Source organism: Homalodisca vitripennis, chromosome 4 (assembly GCF_021130785.1).
Source record: "Homalodisca vitripennis isolate AUS2020 chromosome 4, UT_GWSS_2.1, whole genome shotgun sequence".
NCBI classification, from domain to species: domain Eukaryota; kingdom Metazoa; phylum Arthropoda; class Insecta; order Hemiptera; family Cicadellidae; genus Homalodisca; species Homalodisca vitripennis.
The window spans coordinates 82,552,943-82,575,605 of NC_060210.1; the positions used below are offsets into that span (position 1 = coordinate 82,552,943).

Consider the following 22,663-nt stretch of genomic DNA (forward strand, 5'->3'; position numbering starts at 1 on the left):
CTTATAACAGACACAGCTCGCTCCAGGAAAGAAACCTCTGTTGTTTCAAATCCCAGTAATTTAATCCCCCTACTCCGGGAATCTCTCTGGTCTTGAATCAAACTGCCTAAGATCAACTTATTCTGCTGATAAAGATTACTGTCTATTTATTCTCATAGCACTAACAAATGTCTCCAAAAAGATACACATTCAACCCAAGTAACAATAAACCTCCTCCCCAATAATTTCATAGTATGGCCAAATAATCTCCAGCATAAACTAAAACCCTTGACCAACTTATTCTGCTGATAAGTACTCTAAAGGTAATAATACAGGGTTCTAACGTCCCCAGTGAACTGAAGGTGAATCAACATATATATATATATATATATATATATATATATATATATATATATATATATTTTTTTTTTGTAACAGCCTATTGCAACATGATGTGTTCTCAAGCTTTCACTTATTTGCCCATTTTCTCAATGGTTTTTAACATTTTTCACCATTTTGAATTTATTAAGGCATTAGTCATATAGAAATTTTTTAATACAGTAGAACCCCTCATATCCGGCCTCGGTTTTACCGCACCTCGGTTTATCCGGCCACTTCTCGGAAGCCAATATCGAAATGTATTTACCACGGCTTGCAGACGCGCAGTTGCACGCACTAGTCTCCCACGACTCTTGCGTTATTTTGGTGTATCTATTTGTTTACATTTTCCTGTGTTGTCCTAAGTTGAGCTAATAGGTTTAACCTGTAAACAGTTCGTTGATTATTTCCAGTGCGGTTAGTATAGTACAGTACAATTGTTTTGTTTCGTCAAGTGCTGTGTACTGTAGGTTGGTTTATCCGGCCGAATCGTTATCCGGCCAGGGGCTCGGTCCCGTGGTGGCCGGATATGAGGGGTTCTACTGTAGTTCAATATTACTCAAATAACAGATTTACTTACATAGATATTATTGCCAAGACGATAATGAATGGGTTTTGTCCCAAATCCTGGCATTTTCCTGAAAACAAATAAATGATAAGCGAAATAATCAATTGAATATTTACAAATTAAAAAAAAAATCATAGTTTGGGTTCTGGATTTGCAGTATTCAGTGTTGAATTAATTACTGTATTTTTACAACGACTACTGTATTAAAAATTCTGTATTCATTAACATTAAGTCGTATATATCTATTAAAAAATTAACTTAAAACTAACTACTTAGATTTGCATAAAAGCTTAAGACTATATTTGATACAAATTATAATCGAAAAGTTTACATATAGTTAAGATCTAGGTGTAATTACTATAAAGATAAGAATGTAGACCGAGTAGAATTAGATAACTGTACAATTATTACGGATACTTTAATTGTATCCGAAGAGATAAACAAATATTTTACTACAATACACACACGTCCAGATGGCTATGGAACTGGTTTTAGTAATTTTGGTTTAAGTAATAATTTAAATTCATTATCATGCCTACATCAGTTATTGGAGTAGTTGAAATAATTAAAAGTTTAAAGAATAAAAAATCATCCAGGTTGACACCGTTACTGTCTCTTATCAAAACTGTTTCTGAAATAATAGCACCTATTTAAAAAGTTTTTATCATTAAATATCTCAAATTAAGCTTTTTTCAGGTGTCTTCCAACAGAAATTTAAAGTAAACGTTGTTGTTCCAATATTTAAAAAATATGGCTCACTTAAATTGGATAATCTACGCACAATAAGTCTGTCATCAGTATTTTTGAAAATTTTAGAAAGATTAATGAAAATTAGTTATTAAAAATGTTAGCTCATAATATTCTGTAGAAACAACCAGTAGTTTAAGAAAAATATCCTCTACTGAGGATGTACTCGTTACTGAGGATGTACTCGTACCTGTCACTGACAAGATCTATAAAAGTATGAACAGGGGAAATGAAGCAACAGGGTTGTTCATTGACTGCAAAAAAGCTTTCGATTTGGTAAACCATGATATTTTTTAAATAAAAGTGGAAGCAGCAGGGATCAAAGGAGTCACTTTAAAGTGGTTCTGCAGTTTTTTTATGGAAAAGGAACAGCAAAAGAGAGTGGGGGAATCCGAAAGTTCAGCCCTACCCGTTATAGTTGGTGTGTCACAAGGGTTCGGTGATCTTTGCTATATTATTTTTTATATTTATTAATGATTTACTTGAACTTAATTTCAATGGGAAACCAAGCGCATTTGTGGATGATATTGCCCTATTTTTATAGTCATTTGATTTAAAAAAATTTACTTATTAAAAAAGTAAAAAGGGACAGTTAATAGGCCTATCCTTTATTTAAAGAATAAAAATTTTACTTATTCATCAACTCTACAATTACAAAGTCTGAAGGTTATTTTACGAGGGGTATCCAAAAAGTAAGTTTCCCTGTTCTGTAAAAAGACGCGTACGTAACACAGCGCGCAGCTGTGGGCGGGGATATGTAGCGCGGTTCGGTTGGCAACAGGTGCGCCGGTCACTGGCCCATTGTCACGCTTCTCAGTCAGTTGCTGCCCAAACATCATGGAGACTCCACTGCGTTCTGCCGCCAGTTGCGAAGTCCGTAGTGTTATTCGTTTCTTGACCGCCAAAAACGAAACTGCCGTTGAAATTCATCGTCAGTTGCGTCAAGTGTATGGTGAACATGTTATGTCCGTTCAGATGGTCCGTCGTTGGCGAGCAATGTTTTTGGAAGGAAGAGAAAATGTTCATGACGATGAGCGTAGTGGCCGACCGGCCAATTCTCGGCAACCTGACATCATTAATGCTGTACGAGCAGTTATTGACAATGATAAGCGAGTGACTCTAGATGAAATTATGGATAAACTGCCGTCAAGTGTTGAAGTTAGCTGGTCATCTGTGCACAATATCATGACAGAAGATCTTCAGCTTGCAGAAGTGTGTGCAAGATGGGTGCCTCGCTTATTGAGCAATGCCCATAAACAACAACGAATGGCTGCTGCCCAGTCTTTCTTGCGATTGTTTGACGATGAAGATGAAAACCTTTTCAGTAGAATAGTCACTGGTGATGAAACATGGATTCACCACTCAACTCCAGAGACCAAACGCCAGAGTATGGTGTGGCAAAAAAAAGGAGAGGCAGCTCCTCAAAAAGCCAAAGTTTTTGAGTCGGCAGGAAAGGTAATGGCTACAGTTTTTTGGGACTGCCGTGGAGTGTTATTGATTGACTATCTTCCTCGTGGCGAAACCATAAATGCAGAAAGGTATTGTGAAGTTCTCACCAGACTTCGGCGGGCAATACAGAATAAACGGCGAGGACTTTTGTCACGCACGGTTCTGCTTATTAAAGATAACGCCCGACCACACGCTGCTCGTGCAACAATGGAACTTTTGAGGAAATTTAAGTGGGATGTTTTTGGTCATCCTCCATACTCACCAGATCTTGCGCCTAGCGATTTTCATCTGTTTCAGGAGCTGAAAAGACACCTTGGCGGTCGGCGATTTGCCAACAGCGATGACCTTCAAAATGAGGTGGATACTTGGCTTAAAAATTTGGCGGGTGAATTTTGTGATGCTGGAATAAAAAAACTACTTCCTAGATACCAAGAGTGCTTAGAAAGGGATGGTAACTATGTAGAAAAATAAGGTATGATGTAAAAAGTTGAATAAATGTGTTTCAGTTATTTTTTGAGTCTTTTTAACTTTTTCATAATTAATGGAAACTTACTTTTTGGATACCCCTCGTATATCAGAAGTGGTAATACTGGTACTATACAGATCTGCTTTATGCAACAAAAAACACAAAACCGTAGAATATTTAGAGTACAAAACTCAATCATCTACAGTAGTCATAAATGTTTTAAACTTTTGACTACGTCAACAAACACTTAAAGAAATGAATCTTAAAGTATACTATTGGTGTATTTTTTCAACTTTATAGTTTTCTCACTAATAGTAAGTTTTCCTGAACAAGGGTAACTTTAAAATTTTAAAAATAAATGGTATATAACTGTAAATTTTATATTAGAGTTTTTGTATATATAATGTTTATAAGTTTGAGAGGAAATTTAGTAGATTTATTTATTTGTTGTATTTTTACTATGCAACTTAGATACGATATTTTGTTTTATACAAACTTCATAGTGCGTGGCTCACTTGTAAATATCTGTAGCCCTAGTCTCATAGAATTATCTTTTAGTTTTATTATTTACTATACTAGTCACTATACTTTTAAATTTTTTTTTTATAATTATAAACTAAGGAAATGTACAAGTTTTATATATATATATATATATATATATATATATATATGTATGTGTGTGTGTGTGTGTGTGTGTGTTTTTAAGGACAGAAATAAATAACTATTCAATTTTGAAATTACTTAATTTGGTACTTTCGTACTATATGAAGGCCACTAATTTTAACAATTTCTCTTACCGAGAACCTATAAAAAACAACATTATTAGAAAGAACTGACTTCAATTAACACTGGTTCTTGTTTTTTGCATCCCAAAAGGATGCAATGTCGGTGAGAAGTAGGTCACTATGTCCCTATTTATTTCTTGTTGTTACATGATATAAGTAATTAAGATTAGGTTATCATAAATATGTTATTTGTAGTACCAAAGTTAAAGATAACCTTTATAAATGCTCATGTAATCTAAGCTTGATTTTGGGTACTACCTGCTGAGATCTTTATTGCCTAAAGTGTGTGGTGGGTGCCACTGAAGGCCGTTCTGATTACCAAGGGCTTTTCCGACTCAGATCACAGCCCAGATCGTCCAACTTTTTGGACAAAAAGTCACGTAAGACAATATTGCATGTCATCTGAGGTTAGGAAAGTACCAATCGGAAATGTCCCTGGCCATCAGTGAGCGATTTAGTGGACCCCACACTTTTGGAAAAAAAGAAAAACATCTCTCGAGACAGTATACAAACAGGGTAGCCACTCAAAATTTCTTTTCAAATTCCAATTATTAAAACTATTTTCAAACCAAATAAACAACTGTAGTACTGTATTTAAATCTTACCCCAAAGGAATTTGCAGAGATTCAGGGAAACTATATATTAAAAATCTCTAATTTTTTCTCTCCTTTTAAGTAATAGAAATAGTAGGTTATAAAATGAACTTCCAGAATATATAACATTTATGTAAAAATGTATGGATGTATATTTATAGAGAATATATTTATTTACAACTACGCAAAGTACGACATACGGATAAAATACAAATTCACCTGTTTACTATAGAGGTGCTAAAGTCCCCGCATAAAAACATTTTTAAACTTTTAAAAAAACGATTTAATGGTGCTAAATGATCTAATTTAAAAGAAATAAGATTAAACAATTTTGGAGCATTAAAAGTAAAAAAATGTTTGAAAACAGTTAGATTAGGCTTTGGAACAGGAACAAGCAAACTTCTGAAATTATATCTAATATTACGTGTGAGGGCCGGGTTTGAGCTTCTTCTGAAAAATAGTTTTAACCCTCTCCTGGTCGAATTACTGCGACGCGCTTTTGGCGCTACTGGGCTGAATTAAATCGGCCGCTCTACCGCGAGGGGACACTTATTCACGTTTTTGCGAGGGGACACTTATTCGCGTTTTTGCGAGGGGACATTTATTCATGTTTTTACTAAGTTAAGAACTTTATTTTAATAAAACTATTATGTATTGTACATCGTTACAAAGATGATTAAATCCTCTATATCAAAATGATATATAAATCCTGAATTATCAAAAATGTTAAACTCAATAAAATCGTTGGAAGCTGCATCTGAAATCTTGCAAAAGGAAAATGAAACTTTAACAAATCGTATTAAAAGTAAAGATACCATAAACCCACCCATGCTTTCACTGCTTCCCACCTAATAATAGCAGCACAACATGTGCAGTTAATACTAAAAAATAATGACCTCTCAACTAACCAAGCTCGCTACACTGGGGAACAGATATTTACTATTAATAAAGCAAAACAAAAGAATTCTAGAAATTGTAGCAATTCTCAAATACAGGTTTCTACACCAAACTTTGTAACTCCCAACCCATTTGGCCCTCTAGCGGTTGAAGATGACAGTGAGTCTACTAGTAAAGCTATGGACAAGGAAGTTGTTAGAAAAAAGAATAAGAAGAAACGTAAAATGTTTTTGTGCACTGACAGCCATGGTAGAGACCTAGCATGGTACATTAATAAAAAAATCATCAGATCTGGAATCGTACAGTTTTATACAACCTGGTGGCCGTGCTCAACAGATTTTGAATGAAATCAATTTAAATGAAGGAAAGTTAGAGGAAAATAGCACCATGGTTTATTGCCTGCGGCTCAAATGATGTATCTAGAAATGAGGCCAACACAGCAATTGACATCAATCACAAAAACTATAAACAGTATGAGTGGAAAACCAATTATCTTGGTTGACCTGCCTCTTAGGTACGATCTACCTGACTGGTCGTGCGTAAATAAGTTGGTTACGGAAGCTTATCTGTGTTAAGGAAGGAACTGAATTTGTTTTTTATGATAAATTGTCTTGTTTTTCTCGGAGGAACTTGTTTGTGAATTGGCAGCAATAATGCTGCCAACTTGGAAAACTCTAGTGGTAAACTTTCTATAGATCTCCAGCAGGTAACTTATCACTATTCTATGATAAGTTATATGACATTTTGTCCTTCCTGCATTATAATAAATGTAATATAGTCTTTGTGGGTGACTTCAATGTCAATTTTCTTAACAGAAATGACTCAGAGGCCAAAGTACTATTCAACCTCATTGACAGTTTTGGACTAAATATTACTGTTGCTGAAGTTACAAGAGACCTACCCTTGGAGGAGATGCAACAAAGGGTAGTTGTATTGATAATCTGCTGACGACTATTCATCAAGATAAGGGAAAATCTACAGTCATTCACACTGGTGCTTCAGACCATATGGCCATCCTCTTCAAAGCTACTTTAGACAATGTAATGTCTAGGATTATACCACAAATGTTTATTGTTAGACCCATTTCTACTTTGGGCTCCTCACTTTTACGTCTTTACCTAGGTCTCACTAATTGGAATGATATTTATGTTATTAAGTCAAAATGTTAACCTTAAGTTTAAGTTATTTTTAGAAAAGTTCTTATTGGCTCTGAACTGTGCTATGCCTTTAAAAAATAAGAAATCTAAATCTAAACAAGTAAATGTTGCCTGGTATCATGAAGGTCTAAATAAGACAAAGCAGGAGCTTGATAGACTTTATTATATTATAAAAAACACAAGCAATGAGAAAAATATTGATATTAGAAATCATAAAAATGTTTACAGAAATGAAATAAAAAAGCAAAGCTTGACTTTAATAACACTTTACTTGATAAAGCAACAAACAAAAGTAAAGCTGCTTGGAGCATTATTAATAAATCAGTCAGGGCTAATAGTATGTCATCTAACTCATCTCATGTACTGGAACCTGATAGTTTTAATTCATATTTTTGTTGGCTCAGTTTTGGAGACTTGCAAAAGTATTCCACCTAGCAATAATGACTATTCTTTCTACCTTGGTGTAAGCACTGTGCTCAGTGGAACTCTACAGTAAGCTTTTGCCTGAATGAATTTAAAGTGGAAGATGTTCATGCAGCTATCCTTAGTTTTTTAAGTAATAGCACATGTCTCGATTGTTATGGTATAAGTGCTCCTATTCTGAAAATGGCTGCCAACTCAATCTGTGAAATTCTAACTTATTTATTTAATGAAAGTGTTTAGGACAGGTATTTTTTCCTGATGTACTAAAGATAAACAAAGTGATTCCAGTACATAAGAGGGGTCCAAAGGACCAAACTTGTAATTATAGGCCTATAACTATTGTTACAGCAGTGTCAAAGGTGTTGGAGCGGCTAGTTCATAAGCAGTTGGTTTGCTATCTCGAAACCAATAATTTTACTCAGCACTTGTCAATTTGGGTTTCGAGCTGAGCGCGTGTACCATTGGCGCAGTCCAGTCCTTCATAAATGATTGCTTTGATGGTTTGGAACTAAAAAAATCTGTCGAGTTCAGATCTTATGACTTATCCAGAGCCTTTGATACTGTAAATCATCATATTCTATTAAATAAACTTAGGTCTTATGGTTTTAGTCAACTTGCTGTCAGTTTTTTTTAACTCATATCTCTCAAATAGGTGTCAATATGTATATTTAAATGGCTCTATGTCAGTCAGAAACTAGGCCTGTTAAGCTAGGTGTTCCTCAGGGATCCATTTTAGGACCTACTGTATTTATTTTGTATATAAATGACTTGCCTTTTAATCTCAATGACAATTATGTTAGTACGTAATTTGTTTGCTGATGACTTGGGTCTTAAGGTCTGCGCAAAAACGAGGAACGAATGTAATGAGCTACTTAGTGTTAAGACCTCAATTGTAGATGATTGGTGTGCAGCAAATAAGCTCTGTGTAAATGATAAAAAAATTCAAGATTTACATATTACCTTTTTCTAATAGGCCTAGTGATAAATGAGGACTTAAGTCTTAAGTTTCTTGGCATTTTTATACAATCCAATCTTAAATGGCAAACTCATATTGATTATGTAGCTTCTCGAAATTTCCCGAGGTATTTTTCTTATAAGATCCCTTAATGGAACAATTTCTGCTAAACACTTGCTTTTTATGTACTATGCCTATATTCATAGTTTCTTAACATATGGAGTAACTTTGTGGGGCCAATCTCAGATTGCGAATAAACTGTTTGTGTTACAAAAAAGAGCAGTTCAGGCTTATATGTAATGTCCAGAGTCGTGAGCACTGTAAACCACTGTTTGTAAAATTAGGTGTATTAACATTGCTGTCTATTTATGTATTAAATGTTTTTGTTATATGTCAGAGATAATTTATCATTATTTATTAATCAATGTGATGTTCATAGTTATAGTACTCGTAATAGAAATAATGTAGTTGTACCAAAATGTAACTTTGCTAGCACTCAAGCCAGTTTTAGATATCAGGGAATCAAATATTACAATGCTTTGCCCAATCATATCAAGGTATTAAAACAGATCAAATTTTAAAAATGTTGTAAAGAAAATGTTAGTAGATTCATGTTTGTACACTGTTGATGAATTTTTAACTGTGATAAGAAGTAAGGATATTTAAAGTAAGCTATAGATTATTTAATAATATGACGTTTGTTATATACATAGTTTTTGTATTCTGACAATAAACAATTTGAATTTGAATTTGAATTATAATAAGGTTGTATTTATTAACCACCACTCGAGATTAAAATTTTTGGTCACTACCAAAAACTCGGGCCTCTATTGAACAAGTACTGGCGAAAACCTCGGAGCCCTTTTTATCAATTTTGTTAAGGTTTTGTTAAATAGTTGTAACTTTTTTATTTTAGCAGATAGAGTTATAATTTTGGTTTTGTTTTATTTCTCATAAAATTATATATTGTAAAAGAGTATATATTTGTAATTACCTTATTTTTAATACCTTTTTTCACTTATAAAAAAAGAAAATTTTGCAAACATTTTTAAAAAAGTTAACTTTTAGCTGTTATAACTGAAAAAAATTGCATTAACATTATATATACTATTATTATTTCTAGGTTTCTTACATAAATGTAAACATGCACATAAAATTTCATAAACTTACCTCTATAAACAAAAATGTTATAGGCAGTTTTGTAATTTCCGACAATTTCCCCAAATAGTGAGTTATTTATCAAATGATTGAATATTTACTTTTTTATACCTTTTTATGCCCGTAATACCGGTACTTTGGGATTATACCGACCACACCAGTATGAAGAACACAAAAATATAAATTTATAGAAACAAACATGATAAAACGAAAAAACAACTCCTTAATTACAAAATTACAAAGATTATCAATGGGGTCAGATTCCGTTATATGTCCCCAACGCTTAAACCTTTTTCAATGAACTTAGAACGTTATAAAACGATGTAGTTGAGTAACAGAACTAACATTCCATCAATCAACAAGCATTCCAGGTATTGTGATCGGTATTGTTGTCGCTGTTATCTTATCTTTCTCGAGAATCCCGATTACGGCAGGCCGCGCGGCATCACATGATTATTTGAGTTTTTTGCACGGTACATAATTCCTTTCCATTACAATTCAATTTATATTTCTGATCAGCCCCTCTAGAATTTGATATTTTACTGATAGGTACTATCTCGAGGGATGTTTTTCTTTCGTTGACATCAGCGCGGGCTTCGGCGGGATGGCGGAGGCACTCGCATTTTGGGTGGCGGAGTGTGATCAAGAATAAAATCAAGTTTTGGGTGTTTTTTTCAATAAAGAGTTTAGATTTTTTTTTGGTAATGTTTGTTTTTGTTGAATTTTTGTGTTTGGAGAAATTTAGGGGTAAAACACGGAAGTACAACAAAGCAACTGCACCAGCTGAACGGGCGGCGAGACTCTGCAATCACGTTATCTACTAGACTGCTCGACTTTGACCTCTGTCTGAGGATGGGGAGGGGTTTGTGATAAGACAATTCTTGTTTTATATTGATGAAATATTGTTCTACGCTAATCTAGTAATCAGTAGAAGCAAAATGTCAAATAACGATTCATGTCAGGGTGTGGTCGGTGTAATACCAAAGTACCGTAATACCTCCCTCACTTTCACTTTTGGCATTGTCAGATGATTCCGAATCTGATATGTTACTGACAAAAATATCACTCAGATCGTCAACATAACCTTATTGACTGAAATAACTTATCAGACTAAACAAAAGAATGAAAAGATCAGCTGTTGAAGTTGGGATCAAATCAGCTGACGAAAAAAGGTGAAGTTGACAAACCTCTACAACACAATGTAAAACTGCACAATCACCGCCATAGAGTATAAAGGTTTACTACGTTTTTACATCCAACAACTATCCAGCTTGCGTATATCGCAAATTTGGATAATTTATAAAGCCAGTATAAAGGATTTACCAAACCTCCGAGGTTTTGGTCTAAACAGTAAACGTCTGAAATGTCGGACGTCCGAGGTTTTGGCCAAAACAACGATGTCCGATATTTCGGACGTCGGAGTGCAAAGGGTTAAAAAAAATATCAACTTTATGAGGTAAATTTAAATCAAACAAAAATGGTGCTATCACGCAAACACTTTGAACCTGCCATCTATGAAGTACAGAACCAAGTGTATAGATTGCAAAAACAACTAACGAAATGATTTCAGTAAATAAGTTTCCACGTAAATAGAATTTCATCCAAAATATCATCTGGATTATTTGCTCTGAGAAGAATGTCAAAGCTGAGCAATCTCAAAACATTGAAAACAATTTATTATTCACTCATTCATTCTCACATCAACTTTGGAATTAGCCTATACGGGGGATAGTCAAAGCAAATCTCAATAGAATTCTGAAATTACAAAAACAGGCTGTCAGGATCATGTTAAATCTTAGATGGAGAGACTCAGTTAAAATTTATTTTGCTCAGCTACAAATTCCAACAGTATTTGCCTTATATATTACTGCCACATTCTTAACTGCAAAAGAATGTATTGAAATATCAGATCATCCTACTCAAAAATACAATACCAGGAATTCCAGATATAGAATAATTGGGCATCATAATCTTGAGTTCTATAAAAAAAGCCCAACCTACGTAGGACTAAAATTTCTTCAAAGATTACCTTGCCACATTAGATCGGAACAAACCTTGCCAAAATTTAAGAAAAAAATTAACAAGTTACCTGACAGCAAAGGCACTTTACTCAATAGAGGAATTTTATGAATCAGATGGCCCATTAGTTAGTTCATTAATTTGAAGCTTATTTTTTAGAATTTAAAGTTCTCTTTAATTTGTAATATGAACTTACAGAAATATAATGTTTATAGATTAACCATTATATATTATGTATGGCTATTTTAAATTGGAAAATATACCCAGAATTCTAATTTGTTAATGTAAAGATTAGTCAACTATATTGTATATACAATGCTGACACTATTCATGTATAAAATGTATACAACTATGAATAAAGAGATTCTTATCTTATCTTATCTTAAGTGGTTATAAAAAGTCCCAAATAGTTCATCAAATTACGTAGGATAGCAGCACAAGTCAGAAAGAATTGTACTACTAAACAACTAGATCACCGTCAATGAAGTAATCAATGAACTGTTTCAAATTATTAATCCTAGATAGCGTCCCTAGTCATAAAGCTATGAATAAACAAGGCAACAATGACACTGCCAATAGATATTTCCAGTATTAGTTCCCCATACAATCGTACGACAGCAGCACAAAGCAGAGGGCGTTGATAAAGCAGTTGGAGGCGATTGGACTTTAGCGCCAGGCGCCTTGCCGAGGCGTTTGCCCGGGAGAGGGTTAATACCTTATATATGTAAAGATATCGCAATATATCCCACTAATAACGGCCAATACATGAAGAATGCATTATACAAAAAACCACAAGAGAGTGCAGTTGAGGGAGGAGCCTATTTTGCCCGTGAACTTGGAGCGGCCAACGAGAACTGAGCGACGTTGCCAAACTTGTTCCCCGCTGTAACCACAAGCCGCGCGAGTTCCCAGCGTTCTTAAAATACTTAACCGTTACGCTCGAAAGAAATGTTAGAGCTGTCTTGAATTAATTAAACTACATATTACAAAATGTAATTTTACGGTCATTTAAAAAAAAGTACATTTCTGTAGCTTATTTCCATGTTGAGTTAAATGGATTGAAATAAATTATTGTATTATATTTACTCATATACGAAGATCGTAGGATTAAAATCTTTAGCCGAAATATAAATTAAAAAGAAAACATAAAAATACCACAAAAACGTTAATTTCCCGTATTTAACAGTTAGATAATGCCATTATCACTGATATATAATAAGGCATTACATGTTTGCATAGTATAATCATGTTTATGTTAAATGGATTTTCAATTTGGTAAGAAAGTTATCAAATACAACTGAAATATAATATATTTCATATTTATTTAAAATATATATAATATATTCATAAAGAACATATTATGTTCTTTTCCATAAATATACTAATTCAGTACATAACGGTGGGAATTGTTGCCGCAACGGTTTTTGTTACGCACTTTCGGTTCTCATAAATTTTATAACCATTTGAAAGCATTTTTCCTACCTGGCTATTAATAGTCTTGAATCTGTGTTATGTTAAAATTGTTTTCACACGTGGGTGATTTAAATATTTAAACTGGCCATAGTTGAAAAATCAATTCAGCACAAGTATTATAATAATATGAATGCACTTTCTTATAAAATTCTAAAGTAACGGTTTTCTATAACATCCAATAAAAATTTGAACACAGTACATAATAGATGATGTCAGACGAGTGAAATTGTGGAGGAAACGGGTGAAATACCTGTAAACAAAAGCCGCACCAGCCAGCAGTGTTGGTAATACCAGACGGATGAGTCATACTGTTTTCCAAGAAACAGCCCCTTCCTCCTTCCCGGTCCTCTGACAGTGCCTATTGTCGCTTAATCAGTGGCGGTTGAAAATACTGCATTCTCTTCAATTCCAGTTCGGACTATCACGATGAAATGAACGCTGAATCGTTCAGAAAATGGTTTAAAAAACTGCTATGCATTTGGAAGAAGGCTCGATCATCGTTATGGACAATGCTCCATACCATTCAGTACTCGCCGAGAAAATTCCAAATTCATCGTGGAGAAGGAAGAGATTCAAAATGGCTGTCTCGAAAAAACATACAATACTCTATGAAAAGAAACGAAACCAGAACTTAAAATGGGGGTTCACCCATATAAAACCCAACAAAAAACTTATGAACTCGACGTATTAGCCAATGAAATGGGACATACAGTTGTCAGGCTCCCTCCTTATCACTGCCAGTACAATCCGATTGAAATGGTAAGGGCTCAAATGAAGGGAGAGGTAGCACGTAATAATAAGACATTTAAAATAACCGACGTTGAGAAACTTGTTCATGATGCTCTGGACAAAGTGACTAAAGAAGACTGGCAATCAAGAGTTCAGCACGCAGAAGCCTTGCAGCAAGCTGATTTTGAAAAGGAATGTATCCGCCAAGTGTTGTAGAGCAAATAATTATAAACTTAGCAGACAATTCTGACACGAGTAGCAGTGAGGCAGAAAGTGAAAATGAAGAAGAACTCCGAGGTTTTGGCTACGATATTACCGCCTGAGAGCGAATAAATAATATACAAGTGCAAAGGTAAGAATATTATTAAGTCAATCATGCTTTTTTAACGTATTTCATTTTAAAATAGTAGGCCCTAAAAGTTATTTTGTGGAAAATTTGATTATTTCATAATTTAAAAATATAATTGTTCAATAATTTTAAAGTTGATTATATTGTTATATTTTTTTAAATTATTTTTAATCAAGCAACACGTCATGCAGTGTCCAATATAAGCAACATGTATATTAATTTTGTGTGTGTTTAGTAATCGTTTAAAATCACTGAAAAGATTGTTGTATCGTATGGAAATAAGCAAGTACTTTACTCTGACTAACTGACGGGACGATTTGTTTGTTTTAATCGATAGTTAGTTTGTAATAACATTAATAAACTATACAAGTAATTTAAATACTCGTATAATATAGCAAACTGTCAACGCATTTTAAATATTGTTTTTCAATTATACTGATAAGTTTTAAATGTTCAGTATCAGTGTTAGTTGTGATAGCGCAGCGGTTTATCAGCCACAATGCGCCAGCCGTGCCGGGCGGCAGCGGCAGTTGTGTGGCAACGTCGCGCAGGCCAGTCCATTCTATTGGTCGCCGCCAACTGCACTCTCTGGTGGTTCCTTGTATAGTATCGACTCCAATCAAGGACTACAAACTATGTCATATGATGATCCTCATGCACGTTGGACTATTTGGTTTAAACAGTTCGAATCGTCGATTGTCACGTGTTGTTCTGATAAAGAGTTGACCGGAGAACTAACGGGATTTCCAGCCGTCGTTCAACCAATGCTATTCTGACGATTAAAACTGATGAGCGTGGTTGATTCGATCGGCTGGCCGTCTGCCGTTTATAGACTGGCAACAACAAGTAGACATTCTGTGCTTCCAGAGTGCGCAAAAGGCCCTTGAGGCTTAAGTGCATGGCAATAGGCCGCCCCCTAGAAGAAGAAGAAACTGTGTATGCGCTGCAGCGGGGTGGACAACTGCCTACCGCTGTAAACAACTCTGGCCGTTGAGTGTCACGAGTTAAGGTTTTTCGTAGAAGAAGAAGTTGCGTTTACACTGGCAAGTAAAGTTGCGAGAGAATTTGCACAACTACTGTAGCATAATGTTAACAAGATAAGCAATTTTACTCACGAGAACTGTCACAAGTACTTGCTACAGTTGTTCCGGGAGTCAAGACGAAGTCTGTTCACACACGGCAGTGATGTCACGGCAATGTTTATAATTGAAATTTTAATAGTCGACACTGTTCTCCAGTTCTTGTAACCAACTGTCCGACACTGGTTGTAGTAGGCACTTATCTGCTGCCAATTCTAGACATTAAATGTTTTTTTTTCTGCCGCTCACACCCCTCAGCTCATTCTGTCATTGCTGTGCAACAAGACGCAAACGCCCTCTTCTTGACGTTACTTGTTGTAGAAACCCATTACTTTCTTCTCCAAAAGGCATCTTATCAAGCTTTGCAAAAATCATTAAATCATTCAACGAACCGAACTCTTAAGCCTGTTTATAACATTGTACATTTTAGACCTGTGCTATCTATCGAACAATCGTCTTTTAAAAACACTACCACTCAAGAATAAGAGTTGGACAACTTCGCCCAGTGACACCACTTTTACGACTGAATAATACTTAAGTACAAAAAACTCGTTTGTATCGTGGTTACTACCGCTTGTTTAGTGCCAAATCTGAAACAATCAGTCGGCTGATTTTAATTACCCAATGCATTGTTATGTATTTCTTGGAGAGGGGAGAGGCAAGAGGCTTGCCGCGGAATAGGAGTAGAACTATCCATGATAAACTTACACTAGTGGAGGTTTACAATAACATATAAGTATGTATAGCTCAAAAACATAGTAGATAGGGACAGAGTGGTCTTTTTTTACCGACATCGCTTTCTTTTGGGAGGCAGAAAACAAGAATTGATAGTCTTAAAGACATGTAATTTCATAGTAAGTAAAATAAAATCTGTAATTTCTAATAATATACTTTCTAAGGTTCCCGGTAAGAGACACAGTTGAAAAAAATTAGTGGCCTCCAGATAATAATACCAAAATACTATATTTTCATTAAGAAAATATAAAAAATTACCTTAATCGGTTGTCAATATCTTCATCACGTATAGATATTCCATTTGAGGAACAATTGCTGAATCGTATTTCTTCATTTGCTATGTCTAACTCTTCCCTTCTATTTTTCAGTCTGTTTAGTGCTATCACTTCATCTGAAAAAATAACAAGAATGAAAAATTAAATTTGAAAAATATATTGTGTTTTGTTTAGTTTTAGAGATATTTGTTGTTTTTGTCATAATGTTTGGGAAAAAAAATTACACATTAGTCATATAATAAGTATGAGAGCATTTTGAAATTAAGACCATAATAAACAATTTATTAACCTATTGCGGGTGAAAGACAAATACTACATGACCAAGCGTTCAGTGGAGCAAACACTGATAGACATGAGCTACATGTCCTTTATTCACAGTTTAATAATTACGGTTTATTTCATGATTTTTCCACTAGAATGTGCTCGGATGCTCTCAGTTATGTTTGGTACTGTATTTTTTGGCAGTATTAGCCTACAAATAATATCAGCTGTTACTAATATGATCTTTACTCTCACTTTCAGTTTTGTTTGTAATAAATGGCGGGCAGTTGCGTTTGTTGTTTACAATAGGCGATAACCTGTGTTCTTCAGAAATTGACAGATTGTTAGTATAATGTTGCAGTGACAGAGAATATGGGCATAGATGATTCGTTTGATGATAAATTACTTAGTTTGTCCGCAAATATTAGTGTACAATCCCGAGCTGTTCGAAGCCTTTGACGAACAAGCTGAATCTAATTCTAGATTTAATTTATTACTTTAGTTCAGTACTTATCTAATCTTAAATAAATGCATATAGTTTTACATCAAAATATATAATGTATTAAAATAGTGGATTTAAAACTATTGCAAGTAAACTGTGTACGCTTCCAGGGTGCGCAAAAGGCCCTTGGGGCTTAAGTGCATGGCAGTAGGCCGCCCCATAGAAGAAGAAGCTATTGCTAGGGAGCGGTATGCCATCTTTGGTAGTTTGGACAAAGGTGGTGAATTTCCCCAGGAGGAACTGAAAGGTTGTTTTGGCGGTCTATTGCCATGCACTTAGGCCTCAAGAGCTTTTTGCGCACCTCAGAAGCATACCATGAGACCTAGCAGTTTATGATTTCAGCAGTTCCACAAACCGCCGAAAACAATCGTTTCAGGTCCTCCTTGGGAAATTCACCACCCTAGTCTTAACTACCAAAGATGGCATACCGCTCCCTTGCTAATGTAGGACAATCATAGAGCAAGTGTTTCGGTACCCACAGTGAACACAGTTTCTGATGATTTAAACGTTCGGACACAATTTCGCAGAGAACACTTCTTGATACAGCTGGAAATTTTTCAGCTAAGGACGAAATTGAGAACCGTCTGTTTTCTTTCACTCTACAGTCCACTTTTTGAATGAGATTATCGGTAATGACTGAAGGTCGCCCACTTTGTTCTTCATCATGAACGTTTGTGCGGTCATCTTTGAAGGCACTAACCCATTTCCGCACCATTCCTTCACACATGTTTTCACCAAAAACTTCACTGATTTGACGATGAATGTCAATTGCTTGTAAACCTTTAGCACAGAGAAAACGAATCACAGCACGCACTTCACAGTAGACGGGATTCTCGACAGTTGGCGGCATTTTAAAATCACGTAAACAAACGAAGACTCGATCAATCGACGTCGTAATGGCGTCTGTGGCTTCCCAACTGATGTAGCTACACTACTTGCATGCGCTAAACGGCAACTGCAGCGCTGCGGCGGCATAATTAAAAAACGGTACTTACTTTAAAAACATGCCTCGTATATTGAAACGTTTTTGTGCAAAATTGCCAAGTCTACATATGTTTCTCGTATTAAAAACAAGGATTATAGTTTTTGCCATTAATATTTAAAAAAGCAATGACGAATAAAAGAGTCCGGAAATAAGCCATTACTGTGAACGTGACAAAAAGAAATTAATTTCCTAATATTTTAACTGCTCACGTAATCCGCAAACACGTAAAAATCTTTCACAACTAATTAGAGTTAACACACCGTGATTTATTAATAAAAATTGATGCCATTGTTGAAGAGACTGCATGAAGTGGTAGATGATGCATTACTAAACTGTTCTAGTAATCCGGAATGGACCTGAAACAGTTCACTTCTTTGGAACTCTATGCTCTGTAAGAAAAGGTTGTGTGTCTAGAAGTTCTGGCTACGTTAAGCTCGGAACTCAATGTTTCATCGGAACGGTTTACTAGACATACAAAAATGGTTCTGGATCTGTTAACCCTTTGAGTAGTACGGGAAACTGCTTCAAAATAGTAATGACGTTCCAGAACGTCAAATGAAAAACAAGCCAAAAGGAGTAGTGACGTTCCAGAACGTCATTTATTGTTTGTTACGAAATTGTTTTTGTGTTTGTTTTTGTTTTATTTGCTTCCATTTAGAACCATTTAGTTATTTAAAACAAATTTTAAACCAAATCATAGTTGATAGTGTAATTTTTGAGGCAGAATAATCGGCAAATAAGACATTATTATCAACCATCTTATTCCTCGAGCGGACAGGCCGCACTCGCCATCTATTAGAAACAACTACTACTCCTGAAGGTTAACCAAGGAAAGCTCAAAAGCGGTGTTATGTATGCTACAACACAACCACCCGTGTAAAGAAGAGGAAGGATACCACATTTCACTTCCCAGACTGCCGTGTAGCATTGTGTATTTACCCTTGTTTTGAGGAATTTCACAAAATTGTAAATCGCAAAAAATGTAAACATTTCAACTTTTGTACATTTTTTATTTGTAATATATTAAAAAAATAAGTTTCATGTGTTTTTTTTTTACTCCTGGGTTGTATTTTCATGTTTCAGCTGTTACTCCTGTGGAACAGAACCTAGTGACGTTCCAAGACGTCATTACTCCTGAAAGGGTTAAGCGGAACGACTAGGCTAGTAAATGTTACAGTTCTACTCTATATTCCGGGCAACCACAATATTTTCAAGTGGCAACCTGTACTTAATTATTTTTATTGATACATTTAAATCAATATTAATTTATACATTAACAAGTAATAATTCATATATAACTTTTAGTGTGATTAAACTTAACAAATAAACTTTACCAAATTACATTTTTGCACAGCTATATAGTTTAACCCATTGCGGATCACTGACGAGCTGGGCTCGTCACGCAGCGGCCGGGCCTAACGGCACAGTGACGAGCTCAGGTCGCAAAAGCGGTCTGCTTTTAAATTTCCCTCCAAATAGTTCTGTTAATGTTTGATAGATCGGGCGATCGTCTTCACTTGTCTACTAAGAGTGTTTAACAACGGACTACGTTTAGTTTTTTCAAAAGTTTTATAAATATCCTACAGATCGCAGTTATATGTCGAAGTTGAAAAATCATTCATATGAGTTTACTCTCTGCTTTTTAGCGCTTCTGATTGGGCGTTTTCGTCAGTTGTTATTATAATACTTTTGAGGTTAGTGACACAACTAAACGACGCAGACGTACATGTTGGTGGGTTTAGTTTAGACAATGGCCCGGATGTTGCAACATATTCGCCCAAGCCGCTTTATTTAGACTATGATTCAGACATCAACCATGCCACGCCGTAACCTTGCTCGCGTGTTATCGTTCCTACATCACGGATACCCCAGCAGGCCCATGTTCCATTTGAACAAATACCTTCGCAGCTGAATTTTCTAGTATACAATAGCGAGCGATACGATGTGGCGCACCATTGCTGTTCGTGCGGCCGCTGACCGTGAATTAATTCGCGCCCACTTGTGCCCGCACGCCAAAACAATACGATCCGCAATGGGTTAAGGCTCTCTCTAGCAATAACGGTAATTCTAAGCAATATATGGGTCAACCTCGATTTTTCTCATATTACAATATAATGTTCCAATAGTCAATTAGAAAAGGAAATGACTAGAATTTCTTGCCGGAAAGCAGTTATAGGGAGCAGGCAACCGCCAGACGGTCATATATTGCTTAGAGTTACCTATTAGTGATCAGGGGCACTGACGTGATCTGGGCTTCAAATTTGGAACTACTCGAGTTAATTTTTTTTTCTAGAAGAGCAAGCAGCGCGAAGCGCTGCGCAGCGGGCAGGCATCGTGCGTAATCCTTTTTTTATTAAAAATTTCTAATAAATTATTATTACATATTACAATATAATGTAGGTAATATATGTAAAACAATTTTAAACACATAATTACATGCTGGAAAGCAAAGTAAACCAATATAATCCGCCCAATACAATATCTCCGTAAAAATCTGGTAAAGGAATCTGTGTCATTCCATTGGCCTGAATCAATTCAGTATATACGAAGATCACGCACGATGCTTGCCCGCTGCGCAGCGCTTCGCGCTGCTTGCTCTTTTAGGAATAAAAATTAACTCGAGTAGTTCCAAATTTGAAGCCCAGATCACGTCAGTGCCCCTGATCACTAATAGGTAATTCTCGCGGTTGCCTGCTCCCTATAACTGCTTTCCAGCAAGAAATTCTAGTCATTTCCTTTTCTAATTGACTATTGGAACATTATATTGTAATATGAGTTGCCTGCTCCCTATAACTGCTTTCCGGCAAGAAATTCTAGTCATTTCCTTTTCTAATTGACTATTGGAACATTATATTGTGATATGAGAAAAATCGAGGTTGACCCATATATTGCTTAGAATTACCGCAATAACAATGTTTCTTTAAGTAAACTGTTTTAATTTGGGATAAACAGCAGTAAAGTTCCAGTATTTAAATAATGGAATTTCTTTTAACATAGCCTATCTCATTAATATTATGAAGTATAATAAGCAAGTGAATTTTAAGTTTAGCTCCAGTTCACCTTCCTTTTATTGCAGCATCTGGTATATGATGCTATATCAGACTTGACTCTTGGAATCAAGCTTAGTTATGTGTATAAGCAAGATTTTATTAATTTGAATATTTTTTTTATTTTCAGCACATGGTATAGTCAAATATTGTGGTTAGCAGTGAATGTGATACACTTACCATGAAACTTGTGTCATCTGACTATTAATTTCAAATTTACCAAATTCTGCGTAACAAATATAATTATAAGTGAACCTTTGCATAAATAATGTACATTTTATAAGTTTTGAAAACTCCTTCCAACTGTCAAAATGGATTCTCAACAGTACCAAAGTTAAGATGTCTTAATTTGAATTATCAGTGTATTCTATAACTTACCAAGAGTTAGATTTAATGGATTAACTTCGCTTGTTTCTTCCATTTTATTCTCCTCTTCTGTACACGAATAATCTAACGAAATCGGTTTGCTTCCTTCCAATCTTAAACCTCACTTCGTCTTCTTGGCTTCTTGGTACTCGACAGAGAGGGCGCCGGGCGGTAAGTAACTGTAACGTGTGTCGTGTCGAATCGTATTTAAGATTGTTCCGATACAAGTAAAGTATCGATACTTTTGTTCCGATATCAAGTACATTTAGTATCGATACTCTTGTATCAATACTTACTTGATATCGGAAGACAGTACTTGGTATCAAATCATATGATTACTTTTGCCTGTTCTTAGTGTTGTTTAAAATGTTTAAACGCTTTCGCACTTGCAGCTTTAATTTTTATTGTAGATCGCTTTAGTTGAGTTGTTTGCCAAAAATAAATTTTTTAAATGGCTCCAAGGAAATCTCTTAACAAACCCCCTTGTACAATAGGAGGAGATGAAGTATGTTTTTTTCCGGGGTTGTACAAAGAAGCCAGAAAATTTCTTTTGGATACTGCGTCCTCTAGGCATTATGAAAGATAATTCTCTAAAGCTGATGGTTATAGTAACGGAAACTAGGAAAAGGCTTTCAAGCAAGCACTTAGATATGCTTTTGCTTCTCGGAGAGTTATCAGCCGATGAATGGTTCAAGTAATGTATGTGTACATGATTATACATATAATTTTGAACTTATTTGTTAACATTACAAAATACAATTTCCAACGTATAAGTTAATATTACTAAATACAGTGTTTTAAAGACACATCTATTAAGTCTGTTTTTCACCTCATGTTCCTTTATAGTTTCCCTAATTATTAAGAGCTTTTCCTTTCAATAACATGCACTACATCAACTGTTAGTTGGATAAATTAATGTTTTTAACCTTAAACTAATGTTAATAATCCTTTGGGGTTGTTGTTTGATATAGTGTATTAACAACAGTATGAGGATAACTGCAAAACACGCAATTTACCACAAATGACTACAGATGAACGTGGATTGACTCTTTGTACTCGATACTATCAGGTATCGATATTTTTCACCCAATACGTGAGTAGTATCGAATACTTTTTTACCAATACCGATACAAGTACTAGTATCGACACTTTCGTGGTACTGTATCGGAACAACTCTAAACGTATTAGTTTAGGGTCAGTAAGAGTTATTCGGAGGTAAACTTTTAACGGGATAACTTGTTACCAGAAACACCATATTTCAGTAACATTTTGAGCTGAATGATTTGGC

At 35.1% G+C, this 22,663-nt stretch overlaps 1 protein-coding gene across 2 annotated transcripts in view; it reads right to left on the reverse strand.

Annotated features, from left to right (window-relative positions):
• The window catches only part of LOC124359651, a 59,099-nt gene extending 37,552 nt beyond the window's left edge, over positions 1-21,547 (reverse strand). Inside the window, exons 1-3 of one of the 2 annotated variants that reach the window (XM_046812565.1) lie at positions 21,388-21,547; positions 16,198-16,330; positions 938-995 (exon numbers count right to left, since the gene is read on the reverse strand). In XM_046812565.1, the coding sequence (XP_046668521.1) occupies positions 938-995; positions 16,198-16,330; positions 21,388-21,430 (234 nt within the window). In that variant the 5' untranslated portion in view covers positions 21,431-21,547. The remainder of the gene's footprint in view (positions 1-937; positions 996-16,197; positions 16,331-21,387) is intronic. The other variant, XM_046812566.1, reaches the window with a different exon arrangement.
• Between the last annotated feature and the right edge of the window lie 1,116 nt (positions 21,548-22,663).